Here is a 23,985-nt window from a genome sequence, read left to right on the forward strand (position 1 = left end):
ATTAAAGTTCATAAAAGCACAATCTAATATGTATCTTTACTTACGTTTTGGTTTTTTCGAACAGGGAAGGCCCTTCTTCAAGCACCAAGGAATTCTAGAATTTGAAAAGTTTAGGTCCAATCAAATAATTTTGTTTTGATGCATTTTGAGCAGGCAAAGTAAATGTGTCTTAGGAAGTTAAAAAACTTACGGGTTGCTCTCCACAGATGAATAACTGGAAACCAAATTCCTGTTTCATAATAAAGATACATTGTTGGCAATACAAGACAATGAATATGTTAGTCATTTTTACATTTTACTTAGCATTGAAATAAGAGGGATTAATAGTGATTTTTTTTTCCATCCTTTTTAGGAAAAGCTTTGACTACAAAAGTGATTAATACAGAAGAAACTTACACATGTGACCGTGTCTCACAATTAATCTGAGGTAACCCTGAAAAATTGTTGTAAGATATATCCCTGCAATACATTTCATCATGACATTATGAAAAAATTCTTAACTGGGAAAGAATGAGAATTCAAAAAGCTCACAGTTCAAACACATGACTCACACAAGATCTCACAATTAAAAACAAGTGCATTGACAAATTTAGAGCCTAATGAAATAAAGATTCTGGACTTAAATTAGACCTACCAATAACTTTTTGTGTGCTCCAATACCCATTTTGGCACTTCTCCACTTAATGAGTTGTTGGTTAAGTACCTACATCCATAAAATGTTTGTGTCATGTCTTTTCCTGCCAAATGAGTAGTCACAGTGAAGGATCCAAACAGGGACAATTTGAGAAATAAATTAAACATAAAACATTGCGTAATTGAACTAATTTTTTCTCTGTGCCATACATGTAATTTAGCTCTGGATTCCAAAATGTGTCTGGAATTGGACCACTCAAATTATTGAAGCTCAGGTCTCTACAAGAAAATAAAATTTTCATATTATCAAAAATATATAAATTACAGAAAATGGAATTCAATTCATTAAACAAGATTTATATTTCATTTTGTTGTACTATAATATTCAGGCAAAATTTGATACTTCAAAATGCAGTTTCTAGCAGAAATAAAGCCATCAGCACAAAGTTTAGTAGTAAATATTACACTTCTTTCCCATTAAATGTTGAGAAAAATTACCATTCATTCAGTGACATATAGGCAATAGGCAAATTTCAAAATAAAATGCATAAACAGTAGAATTTATTGAATTGAAATTATTCAATTGCCACTGGATCACCACAAGTCCATCTAGTATCTTGGAAGTCCTCAAAATAAAATATTCTATCCATGGATAACATAATGAGAAACAAGAAGCAAAAATATTGGAAAGAAAAGTTCAATGAGAGAGAGAGAGAGAGAATAAAGAATGAAATAGATAAATTGTGGTAAAGTTAGCCTAGTTTTAAAAGAGAGAACGATTTCAATTTCAGTTACATTATTCCTCTTTATGAGAATAAGAAACTTTCTTGCTAAAAATAGCAAACAAAATAATTGCAAATAAATCAAGCAACCCTTTTTCCTTTCTCTAAGAACAAAAGGACTGAGGGTGGGAGGGGGGGGGGGTGATTGAAGAAGAAGAAAGAGTAATCTCAACATGCTTAATCCCTCATATTACATCAACAAGAAGTTAATCCCAAACCAACCTCTATCTGGAAAGAGGATAAATATCACTAAGTTTGGTCGATTAATTAGTAGGCAGATATTAGAAATAATGTGATGCTTTATTCCTTTATGTGTTTGGTTTCCCTATAAGTACGGAAAAAAGTGTTCAATTCCCTATTGATAGAATTGAACCTATGTCAGATATCCATATGCCGTCCGACCTCTCTTTCATTGAATAAAAATCTCGAAGTTTATATGTTGGCAGCAGTCAATCATCTCAAAATAATGAACGATAGTGTTGACAATCAATAACAACTTGAACAACAAATTGAAACTCCATTTTGTTCATCTCAAGTCACTTCATAACACTTGTTAGAGTAAACCATATAAGATGTCTCATAATAACAGAAGCCAGGACATAAAAAAGAAATCAAACTAGATATAGAAAAAGAAATTCCCAAGTAAAACGTCTCTATGAGTATACCCATTTTAAGAAACTTACAATCGCTCCAAAGATTCTAAGCCTCTGATGTAACTTGGGATTGAATCAGTGATTAAGCAATTTCTTAGAACCCTGAGGCACAAGAATAAGACAAAAATCAGAAAGTTAACAAAACTGAAAAGTTAATTACATAGGATTATTTGTTGCAAGAAAACAAGTAAAAAATATAACTTACAAATATTCTAACTTTTTCAAATCCTTCAAATTAGGAAATCCAATACTAAATCCTTTCAAATCAGATATCATCCTGACAAACATGAAAGATTATAAAAATCATTTGTGCCATCTTCGTACATTTCACATTTTGTACCAATGTATAAGACCGCCTAAGGAGCATGCACTCACAGCTCAGTTAAATTTGACAACAGGGATATGGTGCTAGGGATGGGGCCCTCCATGAACGTGCCTTGCATATAACTGCAAGTGATTAATATTTCCTTAGATAACCAAAAAAAAAAAGGTTTTGAAGTCAAAACTCCAAGAGGAAAAAAATGGCAGATAAAATTAATAAAGTACAATACTTACAGTCTATCAAGTTTTCTCCAGTTCCCAATAAAACCAGGTATCTTCCCTGATATTGCAGTCCCATCTATCCTACTGCAGGCAGTATCTCAAGTTTAGGAATTTTGGTATTCTAAAAGCTATATGTCCAACTAATCATGTCAAATTGAATTACTTACAACTCAGTTAAGTTCGTTAATTTTCCAAACGTTTCTGGTATTGTGCCCGTAAAATTGTTTGCACTAAGAACACTGCAAGATAAAGAAATATTCGGTCATGCATTTCCATGAGGCAAGGCAGCAAATTATTGTGGAAACCTATAAAACAAGGTGCTGATATAGATACTCTGTGTAAGGCATAGTCACAATGACATCAAAAGCAAGATAGCCATCCATACAGCTATGAGTTCAAACTTGAAATATCCAAAATGAATGACCAATACAATCTTCAGTTTCATTGAACTCAGAGAAGACACAAAAAAATACTAGTATCCAAATGAGATATACTTTTGCATGAACATGAATAACAGCTCGTTTGAGGAATTTATCTTGAAAAAATGCATTTGCATCCTAAAAATCATACAATTGTATCAAACTGAAGAAAAGTTAAAAACTGGTAGAGTTAATAGAAATGTAAGGAAAGATTACAAACCCCTGGATATTGTTAAAATCAATGAATTAGCTCATCATATTTAGCAATTATCTTCTATGGTTCTACTCAGTGTGTTTTCGTTGCCCATTATGAATTATCAAACACTTTTTTTGCAGAAAAGATACTGCAGCTTTTTAAACCAGAATGCATTATTAGTGAAATATTATTTCCCAGGGAGAGGAAAGAAAAAAAAAAAAGAAACAGAAAAAATAAATACAAAGAAGAAATTAAAATGGAAAATAAAGGCAAAAGTCTTACAGTCTCTTCAAGTTGCTCAAATTTCCTAGGTTTTCAGGGAGATGTCCATCAAGTTGATTAGCTTCCAAAACCCTATAAATTGCAACTTAAACTGTAATCCAGGTTGTACACCATTCTTCTTTTAATTAAGCAATAAAATCTATGTCAAGACTTACAGCTCCTCAAGTGAACCAATCTCACCAATTCCATTAGGAATTTCACCACTTAATCGGTTTCCTGAAAGGGACCTGCAGAATACCAATTGTTAGGAAATGACCAACCTGTTGACCCCTTTGGTCAACACCTATATGGAAAATAATAAGGCTCTCATAGATACAAATGCAAAAAATAACTTACAGAATGACAAGAGGGAGCCGAGAGAAACTAGAAGGAATTGATCCATTGATGTAGTTGAAAGTGAGATCACTGTTAAATGAAAGAAAATTCATTTGGTCTTTCTCAATTTCGAGGTCATAAGACAAAAAGGCCAATCTTTGATGAAGTCAAAATTTATATAAAATGGACTACAGATTGTTTGGAAAAGGCTTACCAAGATCCTTAATGATTGTATTAATGTGAATATCCACTCAGAAAACATAGAAGTATTTTTCATGGTTAATACAATATGGTTGGCATATCATAATTTACGAACCTGTCTAGTAGAATAATATACGCTTAGCTGGTTTTTAAGTATCCAATAGAAATTAAATGTTTCTGTTGTTTTAATGGTAGTTAGCCATATCATCATTAATTTAATAACAAGTAATGCTCTTAATTTTTACAAGTTCTAAGAAAGCCAACTAAAACCCTATGAGAAATATGGTAGTGAACAGAATAAATGAAGAATGTGCGGACACCTCAATAACTACTCTTCATAATAAAAAAATCTCTATGGAAAATTCAGCAAAAATGATAATATGATGAGGTTAATTAACTTCTTAAATGCAGAAAAACACGAATGTTTCTCTTACAGTTCTTGCAGATTAGTAAGATTTCCAAAATCAGCTGGTAGAACTCCGCTTAGATTAAGACGCTTCAGCTGACTGTCATAGCAAATAAAGAAAAACGCATAAAAATAATTGAGATAGAGAGAATAAGAAACTAAATGCAATAAGAATCAGCATATACAGAGACCACTAGTTTAATTAACTTTTCAAATTTAATTTAAATCTATTGAAGCTTTATGATGGTGGGTGAGATTAGGAACTTCGTTGGAGGGACAAAGGAAAGATTAAGTTGCTTAAAGTAGGCTAGGGGTGTTTCAACTCTTCAATAGATACACTCTTGGAAAATACTTCTTGGTTTACACTTGTATTGGATTATCTAAACCAAATACAGATTACACTTGCTTGCCTATTTATAGTTAGATAAGGATCAATGTTATTAGCTAGTTTAAAGCCATAGGCTCCTGGCCCATGTGCAAATAAATAGACTCCTATGTAACTAATTAGGCCCCTAGCTTATCCTAAATAACCTTTGTTACAACTAGTACAAGCCTGTTAATTGTTACTAAAGCTCAAGTACTAGAATAAATAAGTCAGGTAGCTAGGATGCACTGCATCAGTTCAGTCCAGAAATTTCCCATCAAAATAAGTTTTTGCCATCCAGTTGCGTGATGGTGTATTTTATGTGCAACAAGTATATATACAGGCTCAAGTACTAGGTAATCCAATTTTTTTCCATCTCTTAATACATAGGCTCCACTTCATAATATATATATATATATGTGTGTGTGTGTGTATATTTTGCTAAGTAATAAACTTCATTGAAAAAAGTATAAGGAAAAAAAGAAAAAGAAAAAGGCACACAGGCAGTATGCTACGAGGCAACAAAGAAAAAAAAAACACTAAACAGTAATGAAAGTACAAATATCAAGCATATCAGGAAGAGAAACGAAAGTAACAACACCCGAAGCATTTGCCCATTCAAACAAAGTCCGAAAGAAAAAGAGCTTCAACTCATGAATTGATCTTCATCCCCTTCAAAAGTACGTTTATTCCTTTCGCTCTATATGACCCACATAAGACAAAGAGGGATCATGCTCCAAAGCAATTATGAGTCTATTAAACTTGCCTGACCAACTCGCTATAAGTTCCACAACACTATGTGGCATGACCCAATGAACCCCAGAAAGGGATCACACCATTTTCCATGACTCTTGAGCTACTGGCAATGAAGAAGGAAGTGATCCCTAGTCCACCTGTTACTCTTACATATGCAATACCAATCCATCACCACCAGTTTTTGCCTCCTTAAATTATCAACAGTTAAAATTTTCCCTAACATTGTTGTCCAAATAAAGAAACTGACCTTTGTAGGCACCTTTGGTTTTCACAAAAAGTTTCAAAAGAATAGGTGATTAGAGGTTGTAAAGGTTTATAATAAGGAGAATGTTAAAAACACCATGAGGAGAAAATTTCTAGCACATTTTATTCACCCCATTCCTTCTCAAAGAACCTGCATATGTAAGGTCCACAAAAGAGGCAACTGATTCTAACTCCCAATCTTGAACCAGCTGAATAAAACTAATATTCCAATGGAAAGTGCCCCGGAAGACAACAGTAACTCAGCCATTGAAGCTTCCTTGTTACTAGCACTATTGAAAAGCTTTGAGAAAATATTCTCCAAAGGATGTCCCTCACAACAAAGTCATGCCAAAATCTAATAGAAGAACCATCCCCCATCTTAAAGATGATACAAGGATAAAAATCATCCCACCCCTTCTTGATATAATTTCACAAACCAACCCTATAGGGCCCTACACCCTATGAGAACACCAACCCAACATGCTACCATATTTAGTATCAATTAACCTTCTCCACAAGGCATTCCTTTCCATAGCCATCTCCACAATCATTTCCCCAACAAAGACTTGTTAAATAAAACCAAATCCCGAACACCCAATCCCCCATTTTGAACTAGTACACAAATAGTCTTCTACTTTACCAAGTGATACTTAAACTCATCTCCTAATCCTATACACACAAAATCCCTTTGTAATTATTCAATACGTCTAGCAATATTCACCAGGATAGGAAACAGAGATAATTAGAAGGTAGGCAAGCTAGAAAAGGTGCTCTTTATTAAAGTTATACAACCCCCTAAGAAAGATATAATCTTTTCCACCCAACCAATCGCCACTCCATTTTCTCCAACATTCCAATCCAAAGTTCTTTTGCCGTAAAGTAGCGAATAAGGAAAGACCCAAATAGGTCATAGGTAGCTTAGCTACTTTGCATCTAAAAATACCAGCCAATGCTTCTACATTGAGAGCATCACCAACTGGAACCAATTTAGATTTCCCAAAATTTATCTTCAAACCTAAAATAATCTGAAACTAACAAAAACTAGTTTCAAATGCCAAATTTGCTCTAGATCCGCTCCACAAAAAATCAAAGTACTCTCTGCAAAGAGGAGATGAGAAATCTCTAAACATTTCCAGGCACTTCCGCCCACCAAGAAACCTGAAACAAAGTTGCCAATCCTAGCCCTCTCAAACATCTGGCTAAGGGCATAACAATAACAAACAAGTGAGGGGATAAAGGGTCTCCCTATCTCAATCCCCATGAACTATCAAAGAATCCACCCTGACTACCATTCACAAGCACCAAAAATGGAACCGTGGAAATACACGAGAATATCCACTACCTCCATTAAGCACCAAACCCACACCGTCTAAGCATATACAACAAGAAATTCCAATGCACATGATCATACACTTTCTCCAAGTCTGCTGCACAATACTCTCGGTAATCCTGATTTAAGGTGGCTATCTAAGCATTTATTGGCAATCAACAGTGAATTCAAAATCTGTCGCTTTTTGACAAAAGCATTTTGAGGCCCAAGCACCACTTTATCAAGCCTAATGGCCAAAACCATTGTCAAGATCTTATAAACCCAATAATCAGACAAATCGGCCAGAAATCCTCAGTCTCCACTGACCCAAGTTTTTTTGGGATGAGAGTAATGAAGGTAACATTGAGACATTTTTCAAAATTACCATGAGCATGGAGATAATGAAATACCTTCATAATATCTCCCTTCATAATACCCCAACAGAATTGGGAAAAAGCCATCGTGAACCTAGCAGGACTGGAGCTTTATCCTCATTCATATTGGATACTACCTCAAACACCTCATCCTCTATAAAACATCTATCCAGCTAGCTACACACATCGTCTTCCAAAACAGTAAAAAAAAAAAAAAAATCATCCCATCCAACAAAGGCCTACGAACTCTAGACTCCGAATAAATAGTCTTATAAAAATCCACTATCTTCTCTTTGATGGTATCCTAATTAGTGATCTCCCCTTATCCACCACTAATTGCCCTATGATGTTGTTGTGGCGATGAGAGCTTGCAAGTCTATTAAAGAACTTTGTATTTTTACCCCTTCCTTCAAACATAGTAGTTGAGATTTTTGTCACCAACTAATTTCCTCAATCAACATAATTCTCTCAATATCCGCTTTGGCCTGATCACATTAGTGTTGTTCCCCCTCTAGCAAACAGCAGTTTGTTCTCTAATATTTGTGAAGATGGTATAGAGGTTTGTGGTGGTAGTGGAGGGTGAGAGGTTGGTGAGGGGGAGAGAAGACCTCATGATCTCATACCAAAGGCAATATTATTGATAATTAAAGGCCAAGTTGTGTGTAACCTACCATTTTTTGTCAGCAACTACTATTATTATATCAATAGTAAAGCATCAAGCTAAAATATTTGCAAACTATTTTCTAGAATCTAGCTATAAATGAACTGCATAAATAAATATCTGTAAACATTTTATGTGCATTATTATCAAGAAAAATATGGAGAATGTGAAAGAAAAACAAAGCTCATACATGTGTGTGATGCTGCAAACAGTGCCTCCACTAAGAGAACAGTTGCATGTGACATTGCTTAGCGTGTCTTCTGAAATGTCTCTTTTGAAATTTCCCTTCGTACTGCAGAAATTTTCATTGATCTTCCAATTTAGGTTTTTTAATTTTGAGTTTATTGCTTCAAGAGCTTTCACTGTTAGATACAAAGTCAATTAGTAATATGCATTTATATACATATTAAGGAAGTTATGGAAAAAAATATTAAAAAACAAATTAGAGAACATCCAAGTGAAAAAGGAAACAAAAAGGCCAAAAAAGTTGTTATTATCATCTTATTGAAAAAAAAAAAAAAAAAAAAAAAAAAAACATATATTATGTAGCACAGTTTTCTAAGAAGCAATATGACAAGTGAGTAATTAGATAACTAATGTCTGTGCATATACTTCAATAATCACATCCGTATTTGTGAATGCATGCATATCACTGGGTCCCAAAAGAAAGTAATCCACTGGGTCCCAAAGTAAAGAAAGAATCCAAGTATTATCCTCTTTTTTATCTAACTCTTGTAAAAGTTAAAACACCATATTTTTATTTGAGTAAATTTCAATTCATAATTTATAGTTTGACCATATTACAATTTAATTTATATAGTGAATTGCTACATTTTGATTGGGATTCTGTCCAAATTTACAATTTCTGAAAGGAGAAAGTTTGTGTAATAATTAAAAGTTTGTATGCTAAATTGTAATAGAATCAAACAAGAGTGGGTACATTGTAATTGTTTCTTTTTATTTAATAAACCCACATGAAATGTACATAGTAACACCCTTTCTTACATCCTTTCTCACAACTATCTTAAGTGGTCAATAGTGAATGGCAAGTCTAAGTAAAAGTGAAGCAGTCTATCATTATTTGCCATATAAATTGGAAGTGGAAAAAATTGTGGTCCTAGAACTTCTCTATAGACTAAGCTAATAATTAGTGTCATTTCAGATTTCAATTCCAACATGCTTAATAATCAAACGAATCTTTGACATATTAGCATATCACGTTGTCAAAAACTAAATTGAATAACATTTTTTTTTTAATTCCTGGTCTGACCAAAAGATATACGTGTTGGGCATGATAGTCAAAATAGTGGTTGGAACATCAAGCTATATTGTCAAGCAGATTCTTATTGCAAGAAAATTAAAAACAGCTTACATTTGTTAAAAAATATAAATGAGAAAACAAGGAATTAATACCCGTCAAACAAAATCGAGTCAAGTCAACAAAAATCAAATTAATTGATGCCAAGTTCAAGTTATACTAATTTAAATAAATTAAAAGTAATACGATAGACACATACTATTTTTAATATTTAACATTATTTTTATAATAAAAGTAGAGAAAATGTTAAAGTTACAAACTATTTTATAATATTTTTTTAAAAGTTATTAATAAGTGATTATTAGTTAGTTACAACAATAGTTTGTAAAAATTTTGTAAAATCGATTGTGTAAGTAGAATTACACAAAAAGTAGATGTGAATGGTTATATTAATGGTTACATAATGACTTAAAAAAAATTATTAAAAAAAAAAGTTGCAGCAGTAATAGGGACCAGGATCATATCTCATTCAATAGACATATAGCTGATAATTAACATTTTTTGGTTCTCACTTCTAAGGGCATAAAATTTTTGAAAGAGATGAGCCCATCCATTGAAAGTGAAGAAGAATTTAATCTATTTGGATTTTAAATTTCTAGTGATCCAAGAATTCAAGAAAAGAACAGAAACATTTATGCCAAAATTTCGTAATAGTTTCCTTCTATGGAATTTTTGAGTCACTAGAAATTTAAAGTCCAAATCGATTAAATTCGAGGAGCAATTCACTCGATTAATTTGTTTTACCAGTAGAAATCACAGAAAAGTCTTGCAAGTAATTGGCATAAGAAGAAGAGTCGAAAATCAAACACAATTCCCAAGAAATTGTATTCACGGAAAACAAAACAGCAAAACATAAAAGATTTAAGCAGAGTAGAACAAATTGTTCAGTTAAGAGACTAATAGTGTTATATGGGAAAGTACATACCTTCTTTTGGTGGCAAAATTTGAGCGTCCGTTCCAAACTGGGTGAAGCAATTCAAAACGAAAATGACAAGAACAACAACATAGACAACCTTGGATTCTGAAATCCCAAGTCCCATCGTTTTCCCCATATAAAAATACTACTACTTAAACTGCCACGGTACACCTATAAATACATCGAAGAGAGATAGAGGCTGGAGGGAAAGAGAAAGGAAAAGGCACCGCCTGGGTAAAAAACAAAACCTCTAGCGCTTGGACTTGGAAGCAAGCTACAGCTACCTTGAATCAATGAATGAATGAATGAAAAGAAACCGCTTACCAAGAAAGGGGGGACAGGTTGGTTCGAGGACCTGTTGGTCAAAGGAATTCGTATGCCGATCTTACAATGAAGCGGCAGAAGAAGCTATCAGGAACTTCAGAAAAAGACTGGAAAGTCAGGAGGATTTTGTACTTTTATAGTCTCTGACCGAACTCCCGTTGTATCTTGGAAGCGTCGGCTGTAGTACACACTGACAGCAAGCCTTTGACTTGTCTTGTTTCCAATCCTCAATAATGGTTCAGTTTCTATTAGTATCCATAATAGCACCGCCGGGTCAAAAAAAGCCGAAAAAAATCAATTCTATTTTGATTTCTACGATTAACTCACTTACAGAAAACTCCTACGTAAATGAAGTGCCCGATTGACACGTTAGCATACAGAAAACACTTACGTAAATGAAGTGTTCAATTGAGACATTAAATAGTCACGTGACTATTAAAATAATAATAATAAAATTTATTTAACATTTTAAAATACCACATCAACATATAAATTATAAAAAAAAATTAATTTCTTAATTTTAATTTAAATTGAAAATTAAAATTTGATTTGAATTAAAATTTTAATTTCTCAATTCTCATATTTTCTTGCATTTTATTTTTTCTAAACCAAACACAAAAATACAAAAGGTTTGGTTTTCTCTATCTCTATCTCACGATCTCACTCTCTCTAATCATTCGATACTCACAAATCGGCAAGGCCTCTATGGTCAAGTGGAGAAAGTAGAGGTGGTGGAGGTTACGATCAGAATTTTATTCCGTGGTCGAAGCGTTTCTGCAGTGGTTCATTGACTTCGTTATCTTTGTCTTCATTAAGGAGAGAGTTTTTGAAGGGGTTTAGATCGCAACAACGTCTTCAAGTTCAGATTGCTTGAGAGAGTGATATCGTGAGATAGAGATAGAGAAAACCAAACCTTTTGTATTTTTGTGTTTGGTTCAGAAAAAATAAAATGCAAGAAAATATGAGAATTGAGAAATTAAAATTTTAATTCAAATCAAATTTTTATTTTCAATTTAAATTAAAATTAAGAAATTAAATTTTTTTAATAATTTATATTTTGATGTGGTATTTTAAAATGTTAAATAAATTTTATTATTATTATTTTAATAGTCACGTGTCAATTGGACACTTCATTTACGTAAGAGTTGTCGTGTCGGCGATTCGACAACAACGGGAATAAGGATTCGGTGGTGTTGTGTTGTTGTGAAGCCTAGATCGGTGGGTGTGCTGTGATGTTGTGAAGCCTAGATCAGTTAAGGTGGTGGTTGGTCCCTACGGCAAAGCCTCAGGCAGTGGCTCTCAAACCTCTCTCTACCTCACCCTGGCTCTTTTCCTCTCTCAAGCCTGATCCCAGCTGTTGATAGGCGATTGATTGGGTGATTTGGGTTGTGGGTCTACCTCTTAGGCTTCTCCCTTAACCAACGATGAGCATATCAGCATATATGGGGGTCTTGATATTTGAGGTTTTGATCATGGAAGCCATGAGGTCTTGATGCAAAGAAAACGATGAGCAACATTTACGTTTTTTGGATTTAAAAAAAAATCAATTTCAAACGTAGATCTACCTCTGGGGTTTGTTAAGATTTGTGGTTTGTAGTTTGATGATTTTGGATGGAATTTATGAAGCATAGAGGTTGGGTTTTGTTGGTCTAATCGGTGATATGTTGTTTTGTTGTTGATTTGGTTGGGTTTTGATTTACTGGTTTTAGAGATATGGTTGGGATGAAATTCTATGTATTTAGTTGAATTTGTGATATGAGAAATGTTGGAAAAGAAAATCTTTTGAGTACCATTTTCTTGTGATCTGGGCTTGTGTTCTTTTAATATGGGTTTAAGTTCTTGTTTATTCATGTTCTTCAACATGATTTGAATTTATGTGTTTTTACGTTTTTTATTTTGTTTTTATGTTTCTTAATTTTTTTTTTAAATTGATAAATTAATTTTTAAAAACAAAATATTGACGTGGATGTTGATGTAGTATTTTTAAATATTATTTTAATAACGGTATTTTTTGTGCCAACTAAGCTTCTGTATGCTACATAAGAGTTTTCTGTTAGCAAGTTGACAGTAAGAACTAAAATAGAATTGATTTTCTATTTTTAAGAACTAGAATAGTAACAAAATTAAAATTGAGATTAAAATAAGAATCTGTCTAAAATGTAAAGGCAAAAATATATTTTTGCAAAAAAAAATACATGTTCATGGAAAAGTTGGACTAAGGAAAAATCAAAAGCAGTAATAGAATTTTCTCATTAAAAAAAAAAAAAAAAAAAAGTAGTAATAGAAAAGGTGCTAAGGAAAAATCAAAAGCAGTGATAGAAAAGGTGGTATTGGTACTGTTGCGTTTACAACTTTAAATTAAAGTTGTAAAATTCAATCCCAATCCATGCAAAATGGAAGCCGCCGAAGAGGAATACCTTTCTTTGTCCGTCTTTTTTTTTTGCTAATCTTCTTTGTCCGTCTTTTTACAACTAGACGGAAGTAACTTTATTTCCTTGTATTCGCGGTCTTCGCTTTTTCCACGAAGTAACCAACCACTCTCTTTCTTTTTTTTCTTTTAATAGATAAAATGATTGCCGTCATCAAATCTTTACTTAATGCTATTATATAGAGTTTGTGTTATAGCTAAGGGTGATCCAATGATACGTTAAATTACCTGCCTGCCCTCCTTTCGTATTCAATGCTCTGCCAGGTTGACAACGATAAGATGTTGATTGATGGTGAAAACTTTAAATATCTCAGGGACTACGGGTGTAAAGAAAAATGCTAAGAACAAAGACTTGTCAGCAAGTTACAAGGGGTGAAGTAAAAGTCGTATCTCCACAATTTTATTATTTACAACTATATAAGTTATGAAAAAAATGATATTTTTAGTACTATCTTGAAGATAAAAATATATCAATAATGCTTTGATCATAATAAATTTACAATTTTATCCCAACTTGTGGATTTAAAAAATTGTGACAAAATTTACAGATTTATTGTGCTCTTAACATTTTTGAAAAGTTACTTATCAAAAAACTAAAAACTAAAAGAAGAAAGAAATTGGAATTGTGATTGTAGTCTTGTTAAAAGAAAATATGGAATTCCAAAATCCACTGTTTGTTGTGATGATTTTATTAATATATATTTGAACTGGAAACAAAAGTGTAAATAACAAAATAATTACTGTGAAAGTAGTTGTTGAACACTCGTATCAAATAAATATTGGCCCATGAGGACATGCATACTCAAAGGTTCTTTTATTATTATTATTTTTTTTTGTAAAAATTAATAATTTGAATCTGATGATGCTTGAATCGTTAGTAGAGGTGTTTGTCCAGATTGGAGTCGTCCACGGATAATCTTGATCCTGAGACAAGTTGAAATCAAAGTAAGGTCACCGGTGTGGCACCTGTCACAAGGTCTCCGATGCCAAAGTTAGAACGGCTAGAACAACAAAATGACAGATGTAGTGTATTTTTAATGTATATGTGTGTACTTGCTTTTGGACCTTATGGGTAGGTATTTATACAAGTGTTTTCCTCTTCCTTCTAGCCGTTGGGGTTGCTTTAATGGTGATTTTATTTTCGCGTCAGTAACGCTTCCACAGAACATTGTTGGCGGGCTATTCTCCCCAACGGTATAGAAGTTAATTATTGCTTCGTAACGCTTCACTAACGGAGTAAGGGAGGACGAGTCTGCTCTCGTATGATGACGATCTCGATCTGGACGATTTATATGATCGTCATTGTGTTGGCTTATAGACGAAGGTATAATCGAGATCATCAGCTGCCCCCCTATTCCGAGGTCATCCGCAGCTTAGACGATCAAAGGAATACAGGAAGGTTTTTTTATTTTTATTTTTATTTATTTATTTATTTTTTTTTACAGTTGGGGCGCTTGGGTTTTTGCTCCCGCATTGATTGTTCCGTGGTGGTGTGGCACGCGTCATGGTCATGTGTCTCCCTTTGATTGGTTGATAGGTCCTATTTCCGATGGAGCCTTTTCAGATTTCCCGCATTTTTCAAGGTAAAAGTTTTAATTTTTGCTTTTCCTTCTCATCTCTTCACTTTCTTTTCTATGATTGGTTTTTCTGACTTCCCAGTTGTGCATTTCGCTCCTAGCCTTCTTAGTTCCCTCCTTATTTTCAAGTACGCCCTTTCTTTACTCCCTTTTTCTTTTTGAGTTTCATTTGGATTCCTTTTTTCTTTTTGTGCACCTATTTTCCTTTTTGGGTTGTGCTACTCTCTTTAATGGTGGATTCTTATGAAATTAGGCGCACTTCCCCCTCCATCGCCTTCTTATTTTCTCGTTTAGGGGCATTTGTAGATTCCCATACGTTAGGTGCTTCTCCCTCTAGTGATCCGTGTCCACATCTTGGGGATTTTGTGGTGGCTGGTAGTGGTATAGGTTTGGTGTTGGCTGACTTGTACCCACTATTGCATAACTCCTTAGTTTGGTTTAAACCCATTAGAGAGGTTTTAAGGAGGGAAAATATGAGGTCCGAGATAGGTTCGGACAATCTAGAGGGGAACTTGTCCTCTAGTGTAGGTATGGTAGGAGCGGCGGTAGACACGGCTACTTCAGCGCCTTCTGGTGTGCCTTCGTCCTCTCATCCTCCTGCTCCAAAGAAATCCCATCCTTTCCATGCTATCAAAGAGAAGTGTTCCTTGAAGAGAGAGGTTTTTGAAAAATTTAGGGATAGATTTCAATTTCCTGACGGGACCAGGGCTCGTCTTCCTAGGAAGGGTGAGAAGGCTTGTGCCTTTGCTCATGGAGAGGTCTGTTTCTATGAGGCCGCGTTTTTATGTGGCCTCAGATTTCCCGTCCACTTGTTCATCATGGAGCTTCTCCACTATTTGAACCTTACTCCGGGGCATCTTATGCCGAATTCATGGAGAATCGTCATAAGCTGCATGGTGATTTGGACGACCACAGCTAACGGGGATATGATAACGCTAAACGAGTTCGTCCATCTTTACCGTTTGAAGGAATCTAGGGAATTTGGGTATTACGAGTTTGTGCCTTGGACTAGGAAGTCCCGTCTCATCGTTGATCTTCCATCGTCCTTCCGTAACTAGAAGTCTAGGTTTTTCTTTGTGTCTGGCAATGGTTAGGAGACTCTTTCTGATGACTTTTGGAGGGACGTCCCTAGGTTGTTGCGCCGGTGGGAGACCCCTCAGCTTGGTGTGTTCACCTCCCGTGAGATGTTTTTCCATTTTTTTTTGTCCTTTTGTCATTTTGGTCGTCATTCTGATTTTGTTTGTTTTTCTATCTTGCAGCGAAAGAGCATCCAGAGCTTGAGGAGAAGTTTGAAAAGAGGGTTCAAAAGCCCATCAAGTATGTGAGTACTATCGACGATTTTGACGAGCTAGTCAACCCGCACACTTTAGCTCGTCACTGTTTGGGGCCGGAGCCATCAGACTACATCCTTTGTGCAATTGACCGGGAACAAAAAAAACGTGAGTTATCTGAGTCATTTTGTGTAAGATCGTTCCTTCTCCTTTTTTCCTGGGATTAACTTTTCTCTTTCTGGTGTAGAGATGACGACAAAATTTAACAAAGAGATGTACGCTAAAATTAAAGGGAAGAATAACGAACCCCCTTCTACCATTGGCCAAAGGAAGCTGAGAATTACGGACAAGGAAAAGGAAAAAGAGACGGTTGAAAGAGTTTTGTCCACCCCTGCCCTTGATCTGGACGAATGTCAGGCAGCTTCTCCGGGAATTTCAATCGAAAGAAGTTGATCATCCTTCCAAAAAGCGAAAGATGGGAGACAAGGGGAAGGGAAAAGTGGGCTCCAGTGTTTGGGAGGACGCTGGAGTAGCTATGGACCGTGCAAATGAGTTCCTTACCCCCGAGGAGATGAGAGATATTTCAAGTGTGCCTTCGCACAAGATGGTGAGCCGTCATGTTCACAAGCTCGTACAAGTAGCCATCTTATTTCTATCATTTTAATCCTCGTCCTTATGATTTTAATCTTCTTTGCTAACTTTGGCTGCTTTGCCTGTTAGGTATTGGGCTAAACCATGCACATTACTACCCAGTATTTGGCGAATGAGGAGAAGGTCGTCGTGGCCAATTCTAAAGTGGAAGTGCTGGAGGCCGAGGCTTCAGGACTCCAGAAAGATTTAATTGCTGCTATGGACGCCAACAATGTTTCGAAGGAGCAACTCAAGATTTTGTCTAAGCAGTTGGATTCTGAGAAGCAGTTGGTGAAGTAGAAGGATGAGCTTCTTGCCTCAGCTAGTCAGAGGATGAAGGCTGCTGTTGCTAAGGCTGTCCTTGCCTTTCAATCCACTGATGAATACAACACCATTTTATTTCAGTGGTATTTTAAGGGCTTCAAACTATTGAGGAGGTACCTGATCAAACATGGCCCGGGGACGGATCTGGAAGAGTTAGACTTTGAGGCTGTTGACAAAGAAATGGAGGAGGACGAAGCTGCCCTGGCAGCTCAGGTCGCTGCGTCCACTGGTGCAGACCCCTCTCAGGTTGATAAGGGCAAAGACAATGCTCCCCCAGCTTGATCCTGTTGCCCCTTGACGAAGAACTTCATTTTATTATTATATTTTTTTATGCCTTGTATGTTTTAAGGCTACTGGACAGCTCATATTTGAATTTTCCCTCAGTTTTGGGGCCTTTCTTTTGGATAACTTTATGTTGGGTAACTTTATGTTAATGCCTTCGTTTTTACTTGTTTCGCTGAACATGCCTTCTTTCTCATTGTGGACTTAAAAGAATTTTTGCCAATATTTTTGCTTATCCTTGTCCTTGAAGAAATTTGTACTAACGGGAACTTGGTCGTTTTTTACTTGGACGACGTACGTGATAGATTTTTATATTAACTTGAGTGGTATACACCCATTTAAAAAAAAATTTGGACGATATATGGCTCTTAAGGACAATGTACAAAGAATTTTTATCGTCTTGTCCTTCTTTTGGGCGATGTACATCCGTTCAAGGAATCTTATCGGCTTTTCTTTTGGACGATCTACATCCATTTAAGGAATTTTATCGCCTTATCCTTCTTTTAGACTATGTACATCCTTTTAAGGAATATTATCGTTTTTTTTTCTTTTTTGGACGATCTACATCCATTTAAGTTGTCTTATCATCTTTTCTTTTGGACGATCTACGTCCATTTAAGGAATCTTATCGTCTTTTCTTTTGGACGATGTCTTTGCTTTTTAGATCACGTTCATGGTTTGAGGAAGAGAAAGATAACAGAAATGAATAGGGCTCTGAATAATGCGTTTATTTGATTAAAAAGTAAGAGATAATGCATATAGTTAGGTTACAATTCTTGTCCATAATACCTCTTTAGATGTTCCACATTCCAGGGGCGGGGTAGCCTATTCCTGTCTAGGTCCTCCAGATGGTAGCTTCCCTAACGGGAAGAGTGGACGACTTTGTAGGGTCCTTCCCAGGTTGGTCCTAGTTTGCCTTGTGTCGGATCTTTAGTTGTAGCAGTTACTCTTCGAAGGACCAGATCTCCAATGTTGAACCTTTTCAGCTTTACCCTCTGGTTGTAGTATTCGGCCATCTTCAACTGGCATTTGGTCATTCTTTGAGAAGCTCGGTCTCTAACTTCGTCCAGGCAATCCAAGTTTAGTTTTAATTGGTCGTCATTGTTCTATTCGTCGAAGTGCTCCGTTTTGAGACTGATGAGTCCTATTTCCACCAGGATGACTGCTTCTGTTCCGTAGGTCAGATTGAATGGCGTCTCTCCTGTTGGCGTTTGGGCTATGGTTCTGTAGGCCCATAAAACACTTGGTAACTCCTTGGGCCATGCTCCCTTTACCCCCACTAACCAAGTCTTGATGATCTTTAGCAAGGTCCGGTTTGTTACTTCTGTTTGTCCCTTGGCCTGGGGTTGCCCTGGTGATGAATATTTGTTCTTGATGTCAAGGCTCATACAGAACGTCCTGAATCCGTGGCTGTTGAATTGTCAACCATTGTCTAAAATGATCGTCTTTAGAATCCCGAACCTACACACAATATTTTGCCAAACAAAATTTTGTACCTTTGCTTCTGTGATCGTCGCTAGTGCCTTTGCTTCCACCCATTTCATGAAGTAATCTATCGCGACGAGTAGGAACCTCATCTATCTCTTTCCTTGGGGTCAAGGGCCCATAATGTCAATTCCCCACTGTGAAAATGGCTAGGGCGTAGAAATGGTCGTCATCCTTTCTCCAGGAACTCGTTAGTCATTGAGGATGGTGAATCTGGAAGCTCGCTTTTTGATCTTCTTGGCTTCTTCCAGGTTCGGTGGTAACCATCCGTCTTTAAGGTAGGACAGAATGGGGCTCGTCCACTCGGAACCAGTGTGTATGGCAAAGGTTTGGAATTCTTCAATACTAGGGTGATTTTGTTCTTCCAATCTCTAGTCTATTACCCTCGATTGGTCGTCTGTGGATGCAGTCCATGCAACTTCGTCGGCCTCAGTATTCTGGCTTCGCGGGATCTGAACAATTTCTGCATGATCAAAATTGCTTACCGGCTGGTTCGTCAACTTGAGATACTTCTGCATTCTTGTCTCCTTTGCTTCGAAATCTCCTTTGACCTGCCGTACAACGAGCTGTGAATCACTCCTTAGTGAAATGTTTTCAGCTCCAAGTGCCTTGGCAATTCTTAGCCTCGACAATATGGCCTCGTATTCGGCTTCATTATTATTTGCAGGGAACCTAAGCCGGGCACCATATTTCAAAACATCTCCCTCAGGGGAGGTGATGACGATGCCTACACCCCCTCCCTTCTGGGTCGACGAGCCATCCATATGGATCTTCCAAAGTTCTTTTTGGTTTTCTTCATGCTCGGGATTGGTGAATTCAGCTATGAAATTTGCTAGTGCCTGAGCATTAATGGTCGTTCGAGGGCGGTATTTTATATTAAACTGACTAAGCTCAATAGCCCATTGCATCATTTGTCTTGCAGCTTCAAGCTTCTTCATCGCTCTTTTAATGGGCTGGTCCGTCATTACTATGATCAAGTTAGCCTAAAAGTATGGCCGAAGTTTTCTCGAGGCCACTATTAGAGCGAATGTAATCTTCTCTATCTTCAGGTATCTGGCTTTAGCTCCCTGAAAAGCCTGACTAATGTAGTACACTGGAAGCTGTATCCTGTTCTCCTCCCTGATTAAGGCCGCGCTGACTGTAGTTACTGATACTGCCAGGTAGAGGAATAGATCTTCCTCTTCCTTGGACGGACTCAAGAGTGGGGGATTGCTCAGGTAACGCTTTAATTCCTGGAACGCTATTTCACATTCATCCGTCCATACAAAGGCCTTTTTTAGGGTCTTGAAGAAAGGAAGACACTTGTCCGCCGCCTTTGAGACGAACCGATTGCAAGTAGCTACTCGTCCTGTAAGGGATTGCACTTCTTTCACCGTCTTTGGAGACGACATCTCGAAGATAGCCTTCATTTTTCAGGGTTTGCCTCTATCCCCCTTTTTGAGACACCATGAACCCGAGGAACTTTCCTAAGAAGACTCCAAAGGCACATTTAGACGGGTTTAGCTTCATGCTGTACTGCCTGAGCGTATTGAATGTCTCCCTAAGATCGTCCAAATGGCTCTCTTCTTCTTTACTCTTGACGAGCATATCATCAGCGTATACTTCTACATTCCTCCCAATCTACTTGCTAAACATCTGGTTTACCAATCATTGGTATGTGGCTCCTGCGTTCTTCAAACCAAAATACATGACCTTGTAGCAATAGAGTCCCTGGCTGGTGATGAAGGCTGTTTTTTCCTAATCTTCCTCGGCCATTTATATTTGGTTGTACCCAGAAAATGCGTCCATGAAGGTAAGGAGCTTGTGCCCAGCGGTCAAGTCTACCAACTGGTCGATTCTGGGTAAAGGAAAACTGTCTTTAGGTCAAGCGTTGTTCAGATCAGTGAAATCAACACACATTCTCCACTTCTCATTCACTTTTTTGACCATGACGACGTTGGCCAACCATTCTGAGTAATAGACTTCCCTGAAGAAGTCAGAAGCAAGTAGTTTGTTTACTTTGTCCATAATGGCTTTGTTCCACTCAGGGGCGAAAACTCTTCTCTTCTGCTGGATGAGATTTTTCATGGGGTCTACCTTTAGATGGTGTTGGATGATGTTAGGTGGTATGCCAGGCATATCTTCGTGGTTCCATGCGAAGACATCTAGATTTTCTTTCAGGAAGGCAATGATCTCTTCTTTCATCTGGAGATTGAGGCTTGTCCCTACTCGAGTCGTCTTCGTTGAATCTCCTTAGACCAACTCTATTGTTTCCAGCTTCTCAGCAACTTCTTGCATCTTGTCTTCAATCATCCATGTGTGGTTCTCTTTTGCAACCAGGATTGCTTGATAACACTCCCTTGCCAGCCCCTGGTCTCCTCTTATCTCGCCAACTCCCTGTTCTATCGAGAATTTCACTTTTAAGCAGTAGATGGAAGTGGCTGCCTTCCAACGGTTGAGGGTGGGTCGTCCTATAATCACATTTTAGGACGAGGGTGAGTCTACTACCAAAAAATTATGCCTGTTTGTTACCTGTAGGGATGCGAGCCAACTGTGACCATTAGTGTCACTATTCCCTGGGGGTACACCTTATCTCCACTGAAACTGGCGAGGGGGGATTTGAAAGGACGAAGTCTCTTTAGGTCCACTTTTAACTGCTGGAATGCAGAAAGGTAAATAATGTCTGCCGAGCTCCCGTTGTCAACTAGAACCCTTCTGGTGTTGAATCCTTCAATCATTACCATAATGACCAATGGATCGTCATGAGGTTGCTTTACCCCTCTGGCATCTTCCTTTAAGAAATACATGTATTGGTTAGTCTGTCTTTGCTTCAAAGGAGGCAGGCTATGGACGTTGTTCACCTGTCTATGGTATGATTTCTTGAGGGATTTGAACGATCCCCCTGTGGACAGCCCCCTAGTGATGGTCTTTATTTCTCCTATGGCACTTTGTGGACGAGGTGGCAGGTTATCCTTGACTCTCTGAGAAACTTCGTGTTGATCTCTACTTCTATCCCCGTACCTGCCTGAACTTCCTTTCTTCACATATTTGTGTAATTTCCCCTTCCGTATAAGCTCTTCTATTTGCTCTTTCAGGTCTCGGCAATCTTCAGTGTAATGCCCGTGATCTTTGTGAAAATGGCAATATTTCCTCTTGTCGCGCACGCTGGGTGACGAGTGCAATGGCTTGGGCCATTTGAGGTATTTCTCATCCTTAATCTCCGTTCCTTAATCTCCGTCAAGATTTGGTCTATGGGCATCACTAGAGGCTTGAATTTTGTTAGACGAGGGTTTTTGTCGTCCCTGCATCTACTTCCTTCAGCATTTGGCCGATCAGCTCGATCCCTTTTTTGTCCTCTTCGGTCGTCTTCCTTTTCCTTCTTCTTCTCCTTTGGTTTTTCTGCTCCTTCTATGGCTGCTAGAGTTTCTTCAACGTCCATATACTTCTGCGCCTTCAGTAGCGCCTCTACCATCATCTTGGGGGGATTTTTTGCCAAGGAAACCACAAAATCTCTAGACTTTAATCCTGCCTTAAAAGTCATAAGTTGTACCTTATCGTCTAACTCGTCTACCTCTAACATTCCTTATGTGAAGCGAGTTACATAAGATCTCAGAGTCTCATTTTCACCTTGTTTGATTGTGAGCAAATGATCAGCTGTCCTTTTTGGATGTTGTCTGCCAACGAAATGACGGATAAACGAGTTGCTTAACTGCTCGAAGCTATCGATGGATGATGTTGGTAACTTGGTGAACCATTCCCTGGCTGTCCCTGGCTGCCCCTTTGAGGGTAGTGGGAAAAGAGCGGCATAGAATCTCATCAGGGGGTTGCTGAAGACCTAGAGTCGTCTTGAATGTGTTTAGATGATCCAACGGATCTTTTAATCCGTCAAAAGGCTCAAGTTGGGGTAGACGGAACTTGGAAGGCACTGGGCACTCTTGGACCGCTGTGGTGAAGGGCGAATCCATCTTTCTGACAATTCTATCCAAACTTTGATCCGTCTTTCCCTTAATAGCATTTCTCAGCTCGTCCATCTCCTTCCTCATCTCCCTAAGGAAATTTGAATTTGCCTCTTTTTGAGTACTGGTCCGTCTCCGGTGATGGTTTTCATTATCTTCCTTGTTGATTCTCGTGTGGTTATCTTCCTGCTGCAGCAGCTACCTCAGCTCCTGGTTTTGCTTGGTAAGCTCCTCCACAGTGGCTACTAGCGACTGAATTTGTAAGGCCAATGCCGCGGAATCTGGGTTAATTCTGGACTCCATCCGGACTTATAATTTGGAATGGAACTGTGTTCTTGAACTGGGTGCTCAAGAGTAATCGTCCCCACAGACGACACCAAACTGATGTTGCCTGAATCGTCAGTAAAGGTGTTCGTCCAGACTGGAGTCGTCCACAGATAATCCTGATCCTCAGACAAGTTGAAATCAAAGTAAGGTCACCGGTGTGGCGCCTGCCACAAGGTCTCCAATGCCAAAGTTAGAACGGCTAGAACAATAAAATGACAGATGTAGTGTATTTTTAATGTATATGTGTGTACCTGCTTTTGGACCTTATGGGTAGGTATTTATACAAGTGTTTTCTTCTTCCTTCTAGCCGTTGGGGTTGCTTTAATGGTGATTTTATTCTCGCATCAGTAACGCTTCCACAGAACATTGATGGCAGGCTATTCTCCCCAACGGTATAGAAGTTAATTATTGCTTCGTAACACTTCACTAACGGAGTAATGGAGGATGAGTCTGCTCTCGTATGATGACGATCTTGGTCTGGACGATTTATATGATCGTCATTGTGTTGGCTTATAGATGAAGGTATAATCGGGATCATCAGAATCCATTATAATTTGGGATTACTACATTTTTTAATTACAAAAAAACTTAGAAGTGTGATAAGTATATTATTTCATCCAAAACGCAGAACACTCATCACACTCCTAGGGGTGTGGTCCTATTTTATAGGTAACGTTTTAGTGGGAGTTAAAGATGTATCAACTTATCAAAAAAAAAAATGTATATATCTATTTAGTTTAGTATTTTTTTTTTTTTTTGATAGCTATTAGTTTTTTTTTTTTTTTGGATGTTTTGTTTTCTTTTTGGATAAACATGGGTTGTTTTTTTTAAGGAAAAAAACAGCAACAACGTGGGTTGTTTAACTTATTTTTCTATTTAAAAATAAATAAATGTATAGTTATTTTGAATAAGTGGGTTAGTGGAAGAGTATTTCTATTTTGTAAGCAGTTTTAGTGCAAGTTAGACATATATTTTTACTAGACACTTCTTTAGTTTTTTCTCTACTTAAAAAAATCTGTGTTTATTTTATT

General features: G+C 37.1%; 1 protein-coding gene across 12 annotated transcripts in view; it reads right to left on the bottom strand.

Moving 5' to 3' along the window:
- LOC126701710 (probable LRR receptor-like serine/threonine-protein kinase At1g53430) overlaps nt 1-10,895 on the bottom strand; it is a 60,158-nt gene extending 49,263 nt beyond the window's left edge. For 3 of the 12 annotated variants that reach the window (XM_050400035.1, XM_050400034.1, XM_050400029.1), the window contains exon 1: nt 10,696-10,888. Coding sequence is in view for 7 of the 12 variants with exons in the window: in XM_050400023.1 (XP_050255980.1) it covers nt 45-94; nt 191-229; nt 397-459; nt 635-703; nt 844-912; nt 2,099-2,170; nt 2,274-2,345; nt 2,444-2,515; nt 2,624-2,695; nt 2,779-2,850; nt 3,509-3,580; nt 3,664-3,735; nt 3,845-3,913; nt 4,459-4,530; nt 8,328-8,499; nt 10,381-10,507 (1,234 nt within the window). In the remaining 5 variants the exon portion in view is untranslated. Of the gene's footprint in view, nt 1-44; nt 95-190; nt 230-396; nt 460-634; nt 704-843; nt 913-2,098; nt 2,171-2,273; nt 2,346-2,443; nt 2,516-2,623; nt 2,696-2,778; nt 2,851-3,508; nt 3,581-3,663; nt 3,736-3,844; nt 3,914-4,458; nt 4,531-8,327; nt 8,500-10,380 lie in introns of all 12 variants that reach the window. The other 9 variants (XM_050400024.1, XM_050400020.1, XM_050400023.1 and 6 more) reach the window with 8 other exon arrangements.
- Nucleotides 10,896-23,985: the final 13,090 nt, after the last annotated feature.

The sequence above is a fragment of the Quercus robur genome, chromosome 10, assembly GCF_932294415.1.
Source record: "Quercus robur chromosome 10, dhQueRobu3.1, whole genome shotgun sequence".
NCBI lineage: Eukaryota > Viridiplantae > Streptophyta > Magnoliopsida > Fagales > Fagaceae > Quercus > Quercus robur.